This window comes from Mesoplodon mirus (genome assembly GCF_964341445.2).
Source record: "Mesoplodon mirus genome assembly, chromosome: 18".
In the NCBI taxonomy this organism is placed as follows: Eukaryota; Metazoa; Chordata; class Mammalia; order Artiodactyla; family Ziphiidae; genus Mesoplodon; species Mesoplodon mirus.
The window spans coordinates 50,899,308-50,920,108 of NC_138994.1; the positions used below are offsets into that span (position 1 = coordinate 50,899,308).

Sequence of the window (20,801 nt, forward strand, 5' to 3'; positions counted from 1 at the left end):
AGCCGCCCTATCTCAGAACATCCCCTGTGGACTTCTAATCTCATCTGCGTAGACGTACTTGTGTCACCGCGTGGACATCGAGAACGCGTGGTGGCTGGTACCACGTCAGCGTCGCACTGTTGGTCAGTGCTCTTCACGGGGTGGAAGCCTTGATAGGGAAAGAAGGGAATGCTGGGAGCAGCGGATGTAAAAGACTCATTACCGGACTGAAAGCTAGATTGCCACTTCTAACCCCCAATTTGTCAATCCACCAGAGTGCTGAAGAGTATAATTTTCTAGTCAGTGCTTTAGACGCAAGGTCAGACAGAAAGGAGCTTCCATAAAAATCGTTGAGGCCTTGGCCAAAGAATCAAGTGCAGCCCAGTGGCCATCTTCTGAGACTAGAACGTGCTCAATTAGTGGGCCTGAGAAAAGGCCGCTCTATGTTCTGGGAAATGGGAGTCACCCTGCCTAGCGCGGGCCGGTTCCTCCCGAAAGAGGACATCTAAGGATGACACAGACAGGACGTGATCACTCCCCAGCTCCACCAAGGGCCTCCACGTGCCCCACTTGCCCAGATTAAAAACCAGGGCCTGGGGCTGCAGGAAGACTGCGACACTGCCTAGATGCTTGGAGAGAGGTGCGCAGCAAATGCCAAGCGGTGGGCTGCAGCAACCAGATAGGTAATTAATGTGATTAGGAACACAGAGAGGAAGCATGCTCTTGCCGACTGAAAAGCCCAGGAGCATAATTACTGTTTTCTTACCAGCTCACTGTCTGTTCACATTTCAAAGCCTGGTTGGTGTTAAGACTGCTGTGTAAACATCAATAAAATCCAAAAGTGCCAGATCATCAGGCTTCCAGGGCACAATGGCTTTTTGTTTTTGGTATATTCATTCCTTTAAAGATGCATTTCAGAGTTGCAAACATTAGGAAGAATCATCTCCATGCTTTGGACTAATCTTCGAGTTTGTAATGAGTTAACATCTCCCCCCAGTGAACATTTATTATGAAGGCTAATTAATTGCTTTCCAGCTACAAGAGCCCTTTGCATTCAAAGAAAGTAGGATTCACAAGCAGAGACTATACTGTTTATTAAACAAAGCAACGGAAACAAAGGGCTTCTCCTTTCAAAATCCCTTCTATTTAACATAGCTTTAATCAAGAAAAGAAACATACAAATGCAAGAAATATGTACAGGTAGAAAAGGCATTCCAACCAAAATGCAACATTAACTGAAGGGAAAACTAAAGCAATGCTCTGTAGTTGCCTGGATGTCCCTAAGGGACGGCAAGTCACTGCTTATCAGCCTTCCTCAGAAGAGACAATTTTGATTAGTATCAGACCCATCTGACTCAGTCTATTAGACCCTGAAGGAAGGATATTTTCAGATAAAAAAGATATGACTTTGATTAATAATTCTACCCTATTGCCATTCCAAGCATTAACAACTATGTGGCACCTCTAGAAAGAGAGCCTTTGAATTCTAGGAAGACACGCCCACTACAACACCCAGGTTCCTGTGCACAATCACTTCTCGGCTCTCCCTCCCAAGAAGGGACCCAAATCGTGGAGGTGTCACCACTGGAGAAGTGGAAACCCTACTTACATAATTTATTTCACTGTCTGCAGATTTAGGGTCAATTACTTGTGACATAATTCTCGGTTGAAGACAATGAAATCTTAATAAAACTGACAAAAGCCTAAAGACAGAGGGAGTGACTGGTACTACACTCCCCGCCAGCTGACCCCGAGGTCTCACATGGTTTACACCACAGTCCTCCGAGCAGATTTCCCTTTGCTGCCAGTGGGTTCCCAGACGCACAAGAGGCAACGGCTTAGTCCCCCACAGAGAGGCACTCCTCAGGCGGGGCGGGGCGGGGCGGGGGTCGGGGGTCGGGTGTCAGTTCACCTTAGCCCTCTGTCTACAGACTCCTGCCCCGTTAGCAGGCTCGGCTCACATCGCCGCAGCGTTTCTCCTGATGCTCACGATCAACCTTCTGCCATACTCTCTGTAGTCCACGGGCTTCACGTCCATCACAGTGGCCTTAATTCGAGACTCATCCTTTGAAAAGAGAAAAGCGATTTGTGAACGAAGGAAAGCCTGTGGCCACGGGGCAATGGTTTCAATGATCCCAGCAGGAGAAATCACAAAGACACGCTGGGTTCAGAGTTCTGTCATTCCGATAAGGAAACAATGATGGTGAGAGCCCAGGGCAGACTTTCTGGGGCCGGGAGAGTGGACAAAGGCCTCCCTTCGATACAGACCCCTCTCACCTGTCCCTCGCGCTCCCAAACGCTCAGGAACCTAGACTCCAAGCGCGATGAACCTTGGAGGGCTCATGAAGTTCAATGTATTCTCTTTACAGAGGGGGAAACAGGAGCCCAGAGGAGACAGTGACTTCCTAAAGCCACACAGCTGGCTCTGAAAGTAGGCGCCGTGGGGAGAGGAGAAGCACACGTGGCAGGGGAGGGAGGCCTGCCGTGGGCCCACCTCGGCCCCGAGAGAGGCGACCTCGCTCTCCTTCACCTCCCCTGTCCACACCACTCTGGGGCCGAGCAACCCTTCCATCCCTCCCCTTCCTGACACCACCCTGACATCGTATCACTGACCTCTGGAGTCCCTGTCTCACTTAACGCTCAAAAACCCGAGCACAGCTATCAGCAGGTATTAGGGTTAAGGTCTGACAATAAAACAGGACGAGTAAACCCTGAGGCAAGCAGAGAAGTTTTCTGAATTCTCTCCCCTCACCGGTTCACTAGGTTGGATGTTGCCTGCAGAGGCAGAACCGGGTGAGGCCAGCTCAGGGGCTCACACGCTACAGTGTGCTCTGTACTGACTAAACCCAGTCGTATTTCTAAGCATGGTTGAGAGCAAAGCTCTGAGGCTGGACTGCCTGTGTGCCATTATGAGCTCTGCCACTTGTTAGCGTATGAATTTAGGCAAGTTACTCATTCTCCGTATGCCTACCTTTTTTTGCTGGTAAAAACGGGGCTAACAATAGTTTCTACACATAGGGTTACTGCCAGGATGAAGCGAGACAATGTATGTAAAGGGTGTAGAACAGTATCTGGCAGATAGTAAGTACTCAATAAAGGCTGTTTTATCATGACTTTACAACCGTATGATGTTATGAGCTATTTAAGGAATTTTCAAGGTAATTTTAACTACATATGGTCTTTGTTTCACATACTGACTTTAAAACCCAAACCATGTGGAAGATGTGAGTCCATTTTGTCGGGACACAAACCAAAAACCCCCAGGTTTTAACTGAAAAGGCCATACAGCGGGACTTCCTTGGAGGTCCAGTGGTTAAGACTCCGCACTCCCAATGCAGGGGGCACAGGTCTGATCCCTGATGAAACTAAGATCTGGCTTGCCGCAAGGCACAGCCGAAAAAAAAAAAAAAAAGGCCACATAGCACTTTTTCTCTGGATGTTGACACTGGACAAGACCCTTAACCTCTCTTTAAGTCTGTTTCCTCATCTGAAAACAGGATGATGCTTGGTACCCCAGTGCTGGGAAGATTCAATGAGTAATAAATGCAGGGTGCTTAGCGTTGGGTCTGGAACACAGTAAGCAAGGAACTGACAGTTAACACTATAATGTTGCGGGGGGTGACAAACAGCAGTTCCCCACTGCTAACCCTCCTGCACCTTGGGTGATGTTACTTACATTGTAGGTCTCCAATTTGACCCTGATCCTGAATGTAAAAGATCTAAAGTTGGCATTCTGGAAAACTTCCTCAAATGCTTGTTCGTTCTGCAAAAAAAAATGTAAAACTGTAGGCATGGAAACTACCAGACCATCTGAAAATGTCCGTGAGATTTCTGAAAAGACTTTGAGGAAAATCCTTGAGAAAATGATCACCCCCAGTGGTTTAAAATTTCTTAGGAATGACTAAGGTGACATTTCACCACATAAAACTGTTCAGGTAGAATTTTATTAAAAATTAAAATACTCTACCTAGAGTGCTCAAATTCATAGGGGCAGAAAGTGGAATGATGGCTGCCAGGGGCAGTGGAGAGTTAGTGTTTAATGGGTCCAGCGTTCCAGCTTAGGAGGATGAAAAAGTTCTCGAGCTTGATGACGGTGATGGTTGCACAGCAACGTGAACGTATTTAATGCCACTGAACTTACACTTAAAAATGGTTAAAATGGTAAGTTTTATGTATATTTTACCACAATAAAAAAAAAACTGAAACACTCTTATGAAACACATTTCTAAACTTTAAAAGTCTGTGATGGAATAGATCTGAGGCTCAGCATCTTCATCACAAATTAAGGATGGGAGGACACACTCAGAAAAAAGTTCAAGTTGTCATATGCATTATTTCAGCCTCTGGATTTACAGCTATGGATTTGGTGAGGAAGTGAGGAAGACAGGAAAAGTAGGCAAAGGTTAGGGAAAAAGTTTAAAAACGATACTCCTCTCTCCCTCTTTCTCTGGCCCCTCAAATACTATTTGATTAAGCTGCTGAATTAAAAAAAAATGTCTGGTAAACAGGGATCAGAGAAAGCATTTTATATAAATATGCATAAAATAAATGTACAAGAACTTTTTAAAAAACAGTTCATATCAGTCAAGTATTATCTTTGCCAGCCACTTGAAACATGAAAATAGCTTTATTATATATAGAACTGTTTTGTGTAAAGGTTACTACACACACACACGAAGTCCTCAGGCTTTCGGGTATGTAAATAAAACAATGTGTTAAACCTTCAGAAAATCACACCAGCTGCCATGATTCTTTCAAGATCAGTGAAAGCATGGAGCGCCTACTCCAAGAATATCATGGTTCCTGAGGGAAGAGTTTCTATATGTCCTCATTCACTGGCAGTGAAACCAGCCAAATGTAATAAGCTCATAAAAAATCCTGAAAGGCTGCCTCAAGCCTTAAAATCTGATATGAAAATAGAGGACCAGGCAAAACAGATAAAAGATACCATCATACTTTAAAGTCAATTCCAGTTATTTCTGTAAAAGGGCTTGTTGGGATTATTTTTAGAGAGCTCATGGACAATTTCAAAGAGACACAGGGGCAGAGCTAAACGGACAGAATAGAAGACAGAAAAGAAAAACACACACACACCAAAACAAATGACAAACCCTTTTTTTTGTTAGTGGCTTTTATAAGTATCCTAACCGATTTGGAGGAAAACGGGGGAAAAAAATCTACAGATAGATGCTAATTTGTGTGGCCCAGAAAATATAGCTTTTATTGGTCTTTACATGTTTTATCTGAGCAAGTACCTTTCTTAAGTTTAGGATAATTAGTAATCTATTCCCTGAATTAAATAAAACTAATATGTGAAAATACTAATTTATAAAAATGAAATGGAGAAAGTTATCTTATGAAAGAAAGTTACTTCGTAAGAATTCCATCTGACAACATGAAATAAGCAAGTACCTTATACGTGAATTTAAACCAGGATTGATTCAACTTTTCAGAAAACTGTTCGTTACATTAAAAAGGCACATCTGGAATGGATAAAGATGTGGCACATATACACAATGGAATACTACTCAGCCATAAAATAGAATGAAATAATGCCACTTGCAGCAACACGGATGCAACTAGAGATTATCATACTAAATAAGTCAGAAAAAGAAAGACAAATACCATACATGTGGAATCTAAAATATCACACAAATGAACCTATCTACAAAGCAGAAACAGACTCACAGACATAGAGAACAGACTTGTGGTTACCAAGGTGGGGACAGGTAGGGGGAGAGGGATGGACTGGGAGTTTGGGGTTAGTAGATGTAAACTATTACATTTAGATTGGATAACAAGGTCTTACTGTAGCACAAGGAACTATTCAATGTCCCAGGATAAACCATGATGGATAAACCATAATGGACTTAAAGTCCAACAAAGACTCAAAAAAAAAAAAGGCACATCTGTACTTCAGCTTATTTCAGAAGACACCTTCCAGATCTCAAGTGACTGCAGGCACACCAACTCTTGGTGTGCTAACAGTAACAGGAGAAAAAAATGCTGGAAAGTGCTGTTTTTAAAGCATTTTCTATACATTACTTCATGCCTCATTGTTAGCACGTCCAAGGTAGACACAATTAGACAGAATCGGATAAGCTCTCAAATAATCATCAGTGAGAAACTATACAACACCCAAAAGCAACAAACCAAAAAATATTAAAGAGCAAAAAATGGGCAAGTGTTATAGCATGGGAACTATTACAGTAATAATACAAGACGCGGCTGACCTTCTCTTTTAACTCCCCAAGATAAGCAGTGCTTTGTCCAAGGATGGCCTCTGCAGACTCCTGGAAACATGTGACCCACTGATTCTCTTGAAAATCAGCAATATTTACCTAAAAAACACAACTTTACGTTATTTCAGCAAAGAAATAATAAAAGGAAGACACACTAAGGAGACTGGAAGATTAACTTTTTCTACTCATTAAAGTAATTTCTAGGGAAAAAACCCATTTCCACTATATATGCCATATTCTTTCCAAAGAATGTAAAAAGTATCCAAGAAAGAAGTTCGAAATCTAAGTCTGGATCACAGCAGGAACAAGATGTGGTGTGTATGTGTGATTTCAGATCTCAGTGGAGATACAGCCCAACTAAACTCTCCTTCAGACACAGAATCTGGGCACAATGGACTCAGTGGCCCTCCAGCCACAATGGCCTTTGGACTAAAGGTTTTGAACAAGCCACCAAAGTCCTCTGCATTTTAAACTGTATATCCTTCAGTCACCAGGAGGCACTCCATAAGACAGCTCTCAGTCACTGCTGGCATCCCAGACAATTGGAAAGCCTGAACTAAAGACAGTGCCAGGCACTTGGTAGGGACTCGAGAAACACCACAGTGGTCCTCATCCACCCATTCTACTTACTGACAGGATCATGCGGTACTTGAAATTGGGAAATTCACTGTCACACTTCTCGCAGCGGTACAATCCATTCTGTTGATCAATCACTTTCTTATTGCAGTCCTGAGTTGGGCAGGCCTGGTACATACAGTTCTCTTTGCGAAGATACACCACTGTCGCCACAGAGCTAAAATAGTCGGGCTTCAGGAGAAAACAGTGACATGAGACACAGAGCACAGGCCTGTGTTCAGGACTGGACTTGCCCTTACACATGAGGGGTAAGTGTTTACATATTCTAGTTCTCATGATCACAGTGTGATTACTGGGAATAGTTCATTCTATAGTTTTAGAAGTCACTTGTGCTGATTATAAAAGCCATGAAGGTAATAAACCAAGTTATAAAGCATATTATTCCTTAACAATAAAAGAATTCTAAATTAGACTAAATTAATGAAAACTGAACAGATTATATGAAAGACAAAGACTTCAAGAGACAAAGACTTGTTCCTCCTGTTCCTCTGACCCTCCAAAGGTAACAGAACCAGGAAACACTGAGGAATGCAGTAAAATCTAGCACAGTTATGTTCAACCATTCCTCCCACATTAAAAACAACAGCAATGATTTCTAGCGTCTAGATTCAACTTTATCTCTATTTGGTCAGGTGTCAGCAAGCTTTTTCTGTAAAAAGCTAGACAGTAACTAATTCAGGCTTTATAAGCCATTGGGTCACAGTCTTTGTTGCAGCCACTCACCCTGCTGCTGTGGTGCAAGATGGTCCACAGACAGTATGGAGATGAGAGCGGGTGGCTGGTTTCAATGCGCTTGTATTTACAACAGGCAGCAGGCTGGATATGGCCCGGGGGCCTGTTTGTGAATCCCTGGTCTAAGTCATCAAATTCAGAATGCAAAAACACTGAACAAGTGTCTTCAAAGTGGAGACGTCACTGATAAGTAAGTGTAGCAAGGGCCAAGTCATGTGCATGGGCTTTATGTTGCTATTTGCTTTGCCTTTTAACTCTCATGGAAAGGATACGGGATGAATAATTTTGGGGGGCAAGCAGTTCCCTCTGGGTGTACTCAATTCAGGGCCAGGTCAGCAGCCTCTGGGGCTTCCTGATGTTTCAGAACAGAAGAGGCAAAACAATACGGTGGATGTTTAAAGAGCTTGGGCAAATCCTCACTCCAAAAGGCCCTAGAGCAGGGGAGTCTCTGAGGAGAATGCCTGAAGGATGTTTCTATATTTCCAGGTAAGGTCCAGATTCAAAGTGTGACTTGAAAGTTTGGGTGCGAACAGGTACTCTCTAGGCCTGATTTCTTGTTACATACTGTCTACCCCTAGATCTAAGAAGGAAACTGGTTGACAAGAGACACAGACCTGTCCAATGTTTCATTCTCAGGATGCTGTATGACAGCATTATGAATTGCAGTCATTGACAATGATGAGTAAGAGAGTAGAGCGAAATGAGACAGTACGGAATAAAAACCATATTGTATCACATGAAAATAATAAAGCAGGAAGTACTGGTTTGGGGAGCATAGAGGAGAAATAAATGATTTAAATATTGAACTGCTGGGCCCCCCTGGTGGCGCAGTGGTTGAGAGTCCGCCTGCCGATGCAGGGGATGCGGGTTCGTGCCCCGGTCTGGGAGGATCCCATATGCCGCGGAGCGGCTGGGCCCGTGAGCCATGGCCGCTGGGCCTGCGCATCCAGAGCCTGTGCTCCGCAATGGGAGAGGCCGCAGCAGTGAGAGGCCCGCATACCGCAAAAAAAAAAAAAAAAAAAAAAAAAAAAAAAAAATATTGAACTGCTGACAGAATACAGGTTTAGATTAAGACGGGAGGAGGGTCATTAGATACAAACATCGAAAGGAGAGTTGCAACTAAAGTCAAATACCAGAGCCATTCTTGTCAGAGAATACCAGCAGCGCTCAGCCCGCGAGACGTTAATATTCTACAGCCAGTGAGGGCACATGTGAACTGCCCGATGTCTGATGCTGAGACTGACTAATGCTCGGTGTGAGCTATAATCTCAAAAGCCACCTTCTTGGTATACGGGCATTTCAGTTTGCAGGAACAATCAGAGAAAAGAAATATGGACCTGAAGGCAGTTCATAAAATACACAACCTGATTACTACCACTTGGCTAAGTTCCCTCTGAGAACTACACAACTCTCTAAGTCAAAGCTTGAACATCTTTCTGCCTCAACCTACCTGAGGGATGTAACACACTCCTATTAGAAAGCACAGCTCCTTCAGTCTGGCTGGGATCCTCAACCAATACGCCATGCCCTGGGCAGAGCCCCAGGTTAAGACTCATAGCTCTGAATTAAGGTCTAACAGCTGGTAGCAGAAATGGAATCTGAAAACCATTGTCTCGCACATTTTACATGCTTTTGTGAAGAAAGTTAGGAATGCAGATACCTTGTCACCTTGGCCCAAGTTCTCTGATTTAACCTCATATAAAGTTTTCCAGTTGGTGTTGGTCCCTCCGATTCCTCCACTCTTTAGATCAGAGATGGAAACGCCAGCTAAGGCTTGTCCTTCCGAGTCAAACCTGAAAAACAAAGAATAACAGGCACTATGTATGCTTATTGAATACGATACTTGTTCCTACATGCTATATACGGGCTATCCACTCCCCACCCAACTTCTTTTTTTTTTTTTTTTTTTTTGTGGCTGCGTTGGGTCTTCGTTGCGTGGGCTTTCTCTAGTTGCGGCGAGCGCAGGCTACTCTTCGTTGCAGTACGTGGGCTTCTCATTGCGGTGGCTTCTCTTGTTGCAGAGCACGGGTTCTAGGTATGCGGGCTTCAGTAGTTGTGGCACACGGGCTTCAGTAGTTGTGGCATGCAGGCTCAGTAGTTGTGGCTCGTGGTCTCTAGAGCAGCCTCAGTAGTTGCGGCGCATGGGCTTAGTTGCTCCACGGCATGTGGGATCTTCCTGGACCAGGGCTCAAACCCGCGTCCCCTATATTAGCAGGCGGATTCTTAACCACTGCGCCTCCAGGGAAGCCGCCCCCCCAACTTGCATAGGTCAGGGCCAAGTGAGCTGATGGTAGTATCTTCCTCATTGTATCTTAAGTCTACTGAAGAAACGGAATGACCTCTTTTTTATCTCAATTGCTTTGATGCCCCCCAGTGGTCAAGAAAGACAGTGCCCAACTACCACAGAACCTTTTATTAAATTAGCCTTGCATATCAACACTGGCTGGAGGGCCCAAGGCCTAAAAACAGTAACCCGGAAAGTCAACAACAAAAAAAGCAACAATGGAGAGCTGTGGTATAGTTCTTTGGGCTACTGATGCTCATTTTTGCTTAGCAGCTGCATTTTTATCATCACTGAAATGTATCAGGATAGAAAGGGACAGTTGACATATTTTAAGAGGGTAGCAAAAAGTGTTCCCATGGTGAAAGATCTTTTAAGCCTGGTATAATTTCAAAAGATTATATGATTCAAAGTAATTTCTTAGAAGGTATTTATCTGTTTCCTTGTAGATTTACCATCTTAGTGAGATTTTACTCATGCCAATATATATATATATTTTAAGTTATTTTCTTTTTTTAATTTTATTTTTGGCTGTGTTGGGTCTTCATTGCTGCATGGGGGCTTTCTCTAGTTGCGGTGAGCAAGGGCTACTCTTTGTTGTGGTGCGCGGGCTTCTCATTGCTGTGGCTTCTCTTTTTGCGGAGCACAGGCTTTAGGTGCGCGGGCTTCAGTAGTTGTGGCATGCGGGCTCAGTAGTTGTGGTGCACAGGCTTAGTTGCTCCGCGGCATGTGGGATCTTCCTGGACCAGGGGTCGAACCCACGTCCCCTGCATTGGAAGGTGGATTCTTAACCACTGGGCGCGCCACCAGGGAAGTCCCATTTATGCTGTTATTAAAGGTGAAATTAATTTATGTTAAATTATTATAAAATTGATTACATTTCTTGATCACATATCAGCTAATATGAAGGAAAGGGGGCCCGAGAGGAAGTGTCTCAGAAACATACTTGTGGCAGGGAAGAGTCAGTCTGAGATTAACCACATACAGAACAGGCTCCTTAAAAAGAGAGCATGGAACAGAACGGATGCTGCCCTAAGCTGCAGACAATTGCCTTTTTGTTCTGTCTGATCAGCGGCTAAATCTGTCACAGAGGCACAGCAAGGTCCACAAATCTGTTTCACCACAACTAGCTACATGAGTTTACGGTTTCAAAAACTCCAAGGAGACATTTGCCACCGAAGACAGCTATCCGGAGTCAACAGAGCAAGGAGAGAGGCAGCCCTTCTTACAGTAAAAACTCCACATCGTTGCAACCAAGATCTAAACATCTCCAGTCCTTGCTTAGTGGGACGTGTACACTGAGCTTCTCTTTGATCAATGCCAAGTTCTTTTATTCTAGAGGCAGCCATGTCTTTTTATGTTGACTGGGATCACAGTTATCAAGAAAAATATGAAGACCTTAATGTGGGCATGCAATTGAACTGGGCTCGAGCTCCAGAGCCTGTACGAAAATCAAGCAATAAGAACAAACCGAAGCTGTGATTACGTCTGGTCAGGTTATTAATGAATGGGCCTTCCCTTATAATGCAATGCTAGCTACCAGAAGAGTTAAATACAGATCCACAGGGACCACATGCACAAGGCTGGCTTAAGTGACATGATCACGCCAGTAGATATTTCATGAAACTATTCAAATACTAGTGCAACTGGTTCACATTAGGCTCAAACAAAAGTGGGGAGTATGTAATATGAGCTAATTCCTTAGTCACTCAAACCCTAAGACATGGTTGGAAACCAACACACTCCCCCCTGTGACCACAGCTACACAAATTATTTAAGCTCAAGCTAGTTCCAGGGCTTTCCCTGACCACATCAATGCTTGCACACCATGCTTCAGTTTGAAGTGCTCTTTTAAGGCAGAGTTTAAACACCCTAAACAGCTAGACATAGTGAGGAGATTTCAGTAGCTTCTCCTCATCCCCCGAGTGCTTCATGAATAACAACACAATGCCCACAAAGGCCCATTGTGCCCACCGCACTTGATCAGGGTCCAGTGAATACATGCTAGACGATGCAATCGGCACCAGAGACTGGACGGAACAAGAAGCACTCTCTCCCCCGACGCCGCAGAAGCCCACAGCTTTGAGTCATGAAAAGAAAGACGCCTCCGCTCACAGACGCCTTCACCACACAGCTGCTACCGCCGGCCTCACCTGCTTCGCAGGATCAAGGTCGGCAGGCAGCATTCCCATCCTAAATGCTCCCTGCGACTCTCCAGGTTTGTCATGGGATTACAGGTCTGTCAGTTGAAGGGCATTTAGAGCCATCCTTTCAGAAGGCACAATGTCTCCAAGAAATACAGGCACTGCTCCACCCAGAAACGAAGCTCTCTGCTTGGCAGACAGCTCATATACCGATCGTGGGAACCAAAAGAACCAGCTCTTCTCCAAACTAAGGCTCAAATAACCCTTGTGTTTAGCCCCATAAAACCTACCATCCACGAAGCTTGTAGGCCTCTGGGATGTCAGGGTTCACAATGACGGTACTTGAAGACAGTACAGAGAGGCTCCGTCCACCAAAATCAGAAACTCTGGCTCCTTTGATAGCCATCACGGGTTGTCTAGAACCGTCAAATCTATCAGCCTGCATAACAACAAAGACACCGAACAAACACAAACAGTTGTCACTAGCAAGAAGAACGCACAAAACATTTTTACAAAAAACAAGGGAAACAGCCAACAGTAGAGTGAATGCAATAAATGGCACATGGAATCTATACAAGAATATAGAATCTGCTCGGAGACACATCAAAACTAATCGAGAATTAGAGGAAAGAGCGTTTCACTATGTAAAATCTAAATCATAGCAAATCTCACAGAAGTAAATCAAATAAAGGTTTTCAAATACTCCCCAGACAGTCCAACCCTTCATTAGGAAGGGTCTACACAGCCGACATGGCCAAAGCCCCACAGCTTCCAGGGCAAGACCACCACCCTGGAAGCTCTTTAGGTCTTCGCCTCTCTGCATGTGCCCTGACCACTCAACGTGGGTACTCACATCTTCTCCCCACAGAGCAGCATTCACCACTTTCCCTGACATGTCCATCAAATAGATAGTCCTCTTAGAGACTTCTCTGTTGTTAGACTTCACTGTGATTTTAGTGACATCTTCATAGCTCTTGCAGATTCCGATTATGTCTGAAACACAGGCACAACGTTTTAGCAAGAGATGGTCAAGACTCCCATTACAGCATGACCAGAGGTTGGACAGCAAGCACTGAAGTCTCATGCCTCCCCTATATGTTGGAAACAGAACTAATAACCACCACTCTCTTCATTCTCACACACATACTTACCTACAAGTGAGTCTTTAGACTTGTTCTCTAGGTCATCAATCCCTGTGAAATCAAACTGAACTGTGGGTAAATGACGACCATCTTCACAGGGCATGACAGAAGTCTCATTATTGAAGGTCATCTCATAGTCATTTTTGACGGCTGTGAACTGTTTGTTGGCGATCTTCAGGGTGCCTTTAGAGAAGTAATAGACCTGTAAAAGAGGCCAAGCTATGGAACATGGGACAGGCCATCAAATCGGATATAAAAACCCTTTACAGATCACACAGCTCTCCAACAGACAGCATCCCCTCACCCCACCGCTCGGCTGTTCCCGTTCTCGACTCCATGCTACTGTACCTTGTTCACATCAATAAGAGGAAAGAACTTGTCCACTTGCTCATTGAAAGCAGTCGCTCTGATTTCGCCCTGCAAAAGCATGCGAGAACAGGTTAGAATTGGGGAGTTCAAGTTTTACCAGTGAAAAACAGGACATCTTAGTGTCAAAAGGACATCTTTAAAGCAGTAGCACAGTCACCCCAGAAACACACAGTTCACAGTCACATATTCAAGTTAGTAACCCTGAAACAACCCAAGTTTAACCGGTTGATCCCGTTACTGTGCTTCATTAACCTCAAGTTAGAAACCTAAATAAATAAATAAATAAAAATTTTCGAACACTGAGCGACATGACTGAAGCCCCCAGGGAAGTGTGCTGAGCCACATGTTTGCACCCAGCGAGGAATTACTTCATACTCAGGAGTCACTGCCAAAAATGTTAAAAACAAGTCATACTTTCAAGTTGCTTGTGATTGGATTTTCACTTTTACTTTTCCATCAGTCAAAATGCTACAGAGGGAGAAGAAACTTAAATTAACAGCTGAATTTTTAGCCAAATGACAGATGAGACCAATAATTTGGTAAAAAAAAAAATTAGGTTCTGACACCGATTCTACCCTCACAGTCAATACATTTTAGGGTATTATCCCATCTTCGAAAAACAAACAAAAAAATAAAAACAAACCAACTGTTTTTTTCGGCCCTGTTAGAGGTTTGAACAAATAGGAAATATGCAGCAGTTTGAAAAGAATGCTTGAAGTATACATTAGGAGTTATAAACAAAACTAATGGGGCTTCCCTGGTGGTGCAGTGGTTGGGAGTCCGCCTGCCGATGCAGGGGACACAGGTTCGTTCCCCGGTCCGGGAGGGTCCCACATGCCACGGAGCGGTGGGCCTGTGAGCCATGACCACTGAGCCTGCGCATCCAGAGCCTGTGCTCCGCAACGGGAGAGGCCACAGCAGTGAGAGGCCCGTGTACCACAAAAAAAAAAACCAAACAAAAAAAACAATGGACAGAGAAATAGCATGACAAGACTTTGTGGAGACTCCACAACATGGATTTTTCGTCTCTTCATCACGGTTTGGTCTTGTTTAAGAAAAGCATATAGAGGGACTTCCCTGGTGGCGCAGTGGATGAGAATCAGCCTGCCAATGCAGGGGACAAGGGTTCGATCCCTGGTCTGGGAAGATCCCACATGCTGCGGAGCAACTAAGCCCGTGTGCCACAACTACTGAGCCTGCGCTCTAGAGCCTGCGAGGCACATCTACTGAAGCCCGCGCGCCCAGGCTCCGCAACAAGAGAAGCAACCGCGATGAGAAGCCTGTGCACCACAACAAAGAGTAGCCCCTGCTGGCCGCAATTAGAGAAAGCCTGTGTGCAGCAGTGAAGACCCAACGCAGCCAAAAATAAATAAATAAATTTATTTAAAAAAAAACAGAAAAGCACATAGTGTCTGCACAGCCAGAATCCATCTCCCACAAAACCGATCACTTATCACATATCAAGGCTGCTGCATACCTTCTGCTGTGGCCCAAAGCTCCACTTGGCTCCTAAGCAGACATAACCCCCTGGGGCTTCGACTAAGCCTGCCAGCAAGTCAGACAGTGTCTCTGGTTTCTCCTGCCCGTGAGGCTACTTACCTTTAGAAAACTAATTTCTACTGCTACAAATGCTTTCGTTTGAGATCAAGGATTTTATTTATGACTTTAACCCTTTGCCCCCAGACAGCATCAGAAGACTACAATAGAAGAAAAACAAGAACAATCGTGTTTCTTCTTGGCTTACTATTGTTGTTCACCTCACAGGCCTGCACAGAGAGTAGCCCTCTGTTTCTCAGAGAAGAAGACTCCCCTCTCCCCACCTGACAAATACTCACACTCTCATCAACTAGTTCTATAGAGAAAAGCTTCCCTTCCCCTCGGGAATTGCTCCAGGTACGGATCTGACTTTTGTTGGTAACACGAGCACAAACGGTCCACCTAAAAACCAAATACATTACATTAGTGTTTGGAGCCGTACTTGGGGAAGATCTGAAAGGTTCCCTATCATCTTCTTATAGCCTTTCTTCTCTTATGCATATTCCATTTTTCAGTGTAAACTGTATTTTAATCCAGCTAATTAAAACCCCACGATGACATCCAGGTTTGACGGTTTGTAGAATAAGCAAATAGTAAAACACACAAGGTGATTTAACACTGACTCATTCTCCTGTCAAATAAGTAAATTTATGAACGCTCTCCCTTCTCCAAAAAGCATCACCAAGGCAACACTATCCCCTTAATGAAAGGTTCTAAGCTAGAAAATGCAGTAATACCAGCAATTATATTTTGTCACTATTTTCAATCACGGGAACTGATATAACTGATGTCAAACTTCTGTCTCGTTTCCAAGACACACTGAATATAAGGATATGGGACGCGGTGTTGGTTCAGGCACCAAAAGAAAACACCCTCAAGCACTATGACCTCAGACAGAGGCCACTAAAAAAGGAGGCACAAGGTCTGACATCCAGTCCTAGTGCCCATCCTGAATGCAGGTGCTGGGCACATTAGCTACCTTACTCATAATTTCACAGGGGAACGGATCTTCGCTATATTGCAAAGAATTGAAAAACAAACAAAAACATAGCTGAAAGAATTCTGAAACGAGTACTCACTAATTTTCCACAGCTTAAATTAATTTTGAATGGGAAGAAGTCACATAAAAGAAATATCTGTTCAGGTTATATTACTATGGTTAATACAAACAGCACAGATTCTTTTAGCCAGCTAAATCAGAGTAATAATTTTTAGACTAAAAGTCACCTATTTATATGATAAGATGAAATACCTTCTGAATTAGAAAATTTATTCTTACTCATAGGACTACCAACTGATTCTTGAAACATTAAATCTTTTAAATTTCAAATTCTTTTAAAACGAATGAAATTCCACAGGCTATGGATGACTGCTCTTTTTGCCCTTCTTTTATTGAGAGTTAAAGGTTGCCACAATTTGTTATCTCCTCCCCCTCTAGAGAAAGAAAAAAGGAGGAAACCTATTTTATGTGTGGTAATCCTGAAGTTCACATATAAGTAACTCAAGAGCCCATAATAACCTCTTATATCGTTTCTAAGTCCCTTCTAAACTTATTCCATGAAATAACTCACTTGGACTGGTAAGGGGTGAGGCTGGCAATGGGTACCACTTTGGCCTGTGTTCCCCCGGAGCTGCTCCCTAGGCTGGTACCTCCAGGTTTTCCAAATGTCTTTGAGGCACCAAAAGTCTTAGATACAGTGGAACCTTTAAAAACAAACACAAAGAAGGACAATCATTATTTTATTTAAATTTTATAGTAAGTTTTGCAAGAACTCTCAATTACTAGTGACATCATACAAGATGAGAGACAAAGTTTTTCCTTTTAAATAATCAAGAGATTTGGACATCAGAGACTGAAACAGGAGGCTAGAGGCAGATCTAGGAAGAAGGCTGGGCACACAGATGTTCACGACTGTATCTGCTGACTTACGCCCTGAGGTCAAGATAATAATGGTAATGAATCCAGACACTGCTATTTCGGAGGTCAACCCTCTTAAACTTTTCCCGTGTATCAACAGGCAGGATAATGGGTCAGAGAAAGAAAATCAACCTTCTTGACTGGTAAAACTGATGACAAGTCACTAGTTGCATAAGAGAAAAAGCAAAAGAAAATGCTTGGAATTAAGGGACACAGTGGGTGAGCCATCCGAGGTGAAGGATACCTATCACAAATGTATCGCCTCAAAACATCCCCAGAAAACTCCCAGTTCTCAACTGGTCTTACAGTCACGGAAAGTCTAGAATAAAGTTTAGGGGACTGGGTTTAGTTGGGAGCAAAGGGCAAGCATCAGTTTTCGGTTCAAGACACGTAGGTGGCTGGCTTTCGTGACCCCTTCTTGACTCCTTTAGCCAAGCCTAAGAAGCTGTCTTGCACTTGGGAAGGATACGTAATTACGTAAAGCCTATAAGCAGATGAAATCTTTTACATGCACGCTGTTTCTATAAAGCTTCAACCTCCAAATTCAGAAAAGATAATTTAGTCCAATGATTTCACATATTCTATATCAAAACATTTCTTCAGAATGGCATCTGGCTAGAAATGTAAATCTTCCATCACTTGGCATTTATTTATTGTTTCCACAGCCCGTATTGCACTATTCTAGGCATTTGTAGCACTTAGTAAAAAAGATACATACACGGTCCCAGATCTTCAAATTTTCTCTTCTAACTGGGGAGTCAAGAAACGACTACACACACAACAGTGACAATTACCTCAAGGTGACACAAGGAAGCACACATACTCTACAGAATATTTATGTGTGTGTGTATATACATACCTAGTATACAATACATAATTATATAAAACACACACACATCCAGTTTTCATGCTGGCAGGCAGCCTCCCCTCCATACACTTCCAGTCCTTTTTCTTTCAGCACCCAGTTATGTGTTTAGGGAATGTTAACTGATTTTTTAAAATCAATCTCAATATAAGCCAAAGATAGACAACTGGAAAGATAAATCTGTACGGGTGGGGGGTGGAAAGAAGAATAACATACTATTTGTATTTTAGCCTAAGGAAGTAACTTTTAGGGTCTTTACCATTTTAGATAATCTATTCTACCACCCCCCTTCGACAGTACATAATTTGAGAGTTCTGTATAAATAGATCCACTTAGAAAGGGAGATGGATAGAAGATAGCTAGCTCTTGCAAGGTAGATAAAAACATCAAAGACTAATGGGGAAAAAGACTTATGTCCTGCAAGTTTCACAGAAACATTAGTGACGTCTTAACCCTGCTTTTCTTAGAATCTTAGCACTGAGAAATAGAAACTAATAGTTGAGGGGAGGGGAATAGGTGATGTATGTGAAGCTGGGACAGAAAAAAGAAACTCTAAAAGTAAATTCCAACCAAACTCTACAGATCATAATTTTCAGTGGCGACATCCCACATGAGGAGGTTCCTAAAGCAAAGGCCAGAAAGTAAACAAGATGATTCCATTACAGCCTCTCAGGACCTGCTGAAGAGAAAGTTAAAAAGAAACTATTTCTCATCCGTGAGACAGAGAAGCAGGACCTATGACCAACATAAATGATACTGTCTTCAAGCTAAGATAAATACCCACAAGAGCCCCAGATGGGAAACCTGGAGACAGACAAGCCAAATTTAATAAGCGGATCCTAAAGAGTTAAAAGGCGAGAATTTAAAAGGTATGTATTTCACAAAGTCAGGAGGGTCTAAGTGAGAAACCACCAGATAAACTGTTAACAAAGAACAGTGTGTAATTCTGATTTTTTTTAAAAAGCATATTAAGTATCTTTAAAAGATAGTCTTTAATCATTTTTTCAATCACACACTTTACAATAATTCCAAGAAGAACTGGAATTATTCTTTGCAAGAAGCAACTGTCATGAACAGCATTTTGAAAACTCCCTTTAGTCTCAGATTAAATTTCAAACCATCATTCGAAAGCCTGCCACACACAATCAGCAGGCATCCTCATATGGCAGCCTTACCCACTCCCGAGCTCCCATTCTGTTGCTGGGGCCTGCTGGCTGGTGGACTGGCTGCTGAGACTGGAGGAGGAACTACTGGCTGTTGTCCATGTCCTGGTGATCAAAAGAGAAAGACCATTTTAGTGCAAGTAATTTGGGTTAAGAGACTTAAACTTAAGTGGAAGAAATTCTCTGAGAAAGTGTAAATTTGTGATATTGTCAAGGACTCTTGTGGGTTGGAATTCATGCTGGGGCACTCAACTGCATGCAGCGAATGTGCTAGGGGTTCACACTAATGTTTTCATTACCTAAAAGGTTGGCTCCATTTACCTTTCACCTGCTTATAATTGATAGCTTTTGGTTTTAATGAGGTTCTCCCCTAAAGCCTTGCCCATTTCTCCCACGTGAACCTGAAATAAAGTCACTGAGCTGAATCTGTGACATTACCACTATTTCCATAGCAACAAATCGATGTTATCAACAGAACTGTGTTCACGGCAGGATCTATCAGAAGAAAAAGCTGGGTGGTAACAAAAACCTAAAAGCAGTTCAATTGTCTCTGAAGTGCTCCTGCTTCAAAGGGAAAGAAGACATTCAGAAAGGATTCTACCCTTTCCTTCCCAAACAAAGCAACCTTATTTTGCAACTGACAGTTGGTGGAAAATAAGAGTTGAAAGCGCCTTCGGTACTGTGAAGGCTAGTGAACTGTCACAGCAGGAGAGATGAGGATGGAGTTCAGAAGCAGCTGTGGCAGGGAGACGGTAAGATTAAAAGGAAAAGGAGGGGAAACGAACATGTCTCTCAAGCAGAAAATAAGAAATGCCACACCATCAGAGTATTTATTTGCCCCTCACCCCTTCTGCAAATGTTTAGGACACTGAAGAATGTTAAAATTGCAAAAATACACTTAATTTTAAAAAATAATAGATTTATGGAATTTGATGTTGCCTTTGTGATTGGCACTAAAAGTAGAAGTCAACCCGATCTGGGCTGTTCACTAAGAGTGCTTGCAGCACGCAAGTGCAGCTCAAAACATATCCTAGAGAGCCCTAAGAACAGACATGGTGAGCACCCCTGGAAAAGCTCCCTGCCTGCCGCCTTGCCCCTGCTTCTTCCACCACTGAGTTTATTCCTGCTGGGTTTTCCAAGGCCCTAACTCACATGGGCACACTGCACACTGATTCCCTTTCCTCCTGCCAAAGTTACTCTTAACTGGTACAACTAAATGGGAGTTAACAGTGCCATTACAGTAAAATTAAGTTAGCATCAAATTAAAAGGGTTAAACAGAACTGATTATTTAGTTCTTCCTCTAGAGAGAAAAACTGAGAGGCACCATTTACAGGGAAAAAAGAGCCAAGATTATTGACAATGAATTTCTGTGTTTATGTTTTAGCTTTTCCATCACCTCTGAATTTACAGAGTGTCATATGAGATTGCTTGGGAGGACTGTTCTCCTTTGACAATGTGTCTTATGAAGGAACATTGTGAAATTCTACAGTGAACCTTTTTTTAAATCAGTAGGGAAAAGATGAGTTGCTCAGTAAACAGTATTGGGGCCAAGTGGTTGGAAAAAAATTAATCTGTAATTTTTTTTTTTTTTTTTTGGCTGCATTGGGTCTTCATTGCTGCACGCAGGCTTTCTCTAGTTGCAGCGAGCAGGGGCTACTCTTTGTTGCACTGTGCGGGCTTCTCATTGCGGTGGCTTCTCTTGTTGCGGAGCACAGGCTCTCTAGGCACATGGGCTTCAGTAGTTGCAGTACAGGGGCTCAGCAGTTGAGGCACGCAGGCCCTAGAGGGCGTGG

At 43.2% G+C, this 20,801-nt stretch overlaps 1 protein-coding gene across 1 annotated transcript in view; it reads right to left on the bottom strand.

Annotated features, from left to right (window-relative positions):
* Positions 1–1,048: 1,048 nt before the first annotated feature.
* RPA1 (replication protein A1) overlaps positions 1,049–20,801 on the bottom strand; it is a 52,789-nt gene continuing 33,036 nt past the window's right edge. The window contains exons 6-17 of the mRNA XM_082605301.1: positions 19,020–19,112; positions 16,633–16,765; positions 15,361–15,463; positions 13,505–13,573; positions 13,166–13,358; positions 12,868–13,007; positions 12,305–12,453; positions 9,250–9,382; positions 6,852–7,028; positions 6,213–6,320; positions 3,656–3,742; positions 1,049–2,044 (exon numbers count right to left, since the gene is read on the bottom strand). Of these exons, the coding sequence (XP_082461427.1) occupies positions 1,937–2,044; positions 3,656–3,742; positions 6,213–6,320; positions 6,852–7,028; positions 9,250–9,382; positions 12,305–12,453; positions 12,868–13,007; positions 13,166–13,358; positions 13,505–13,573; positions 15,361–15,463; positions 16,633–16,765; positions 19,020–19,112 (1,493 nt within the window). The 3' untranslated portion in view covers positions 1,049–1,936. The remainder of the gene's footprint in view (positions 2,045–3,655; positions 3,743–6,212; positions 6,321–6,851; positions 7,029–9,249; positions 9,383–12,304; positions 12,454–12,867; positions 13,008–13,165; positions 13,359–13,504; positions 13,574–15,360; positions 15,464–16,632; positions 16,766–19,019; positions 19,113–20,801) is intronic.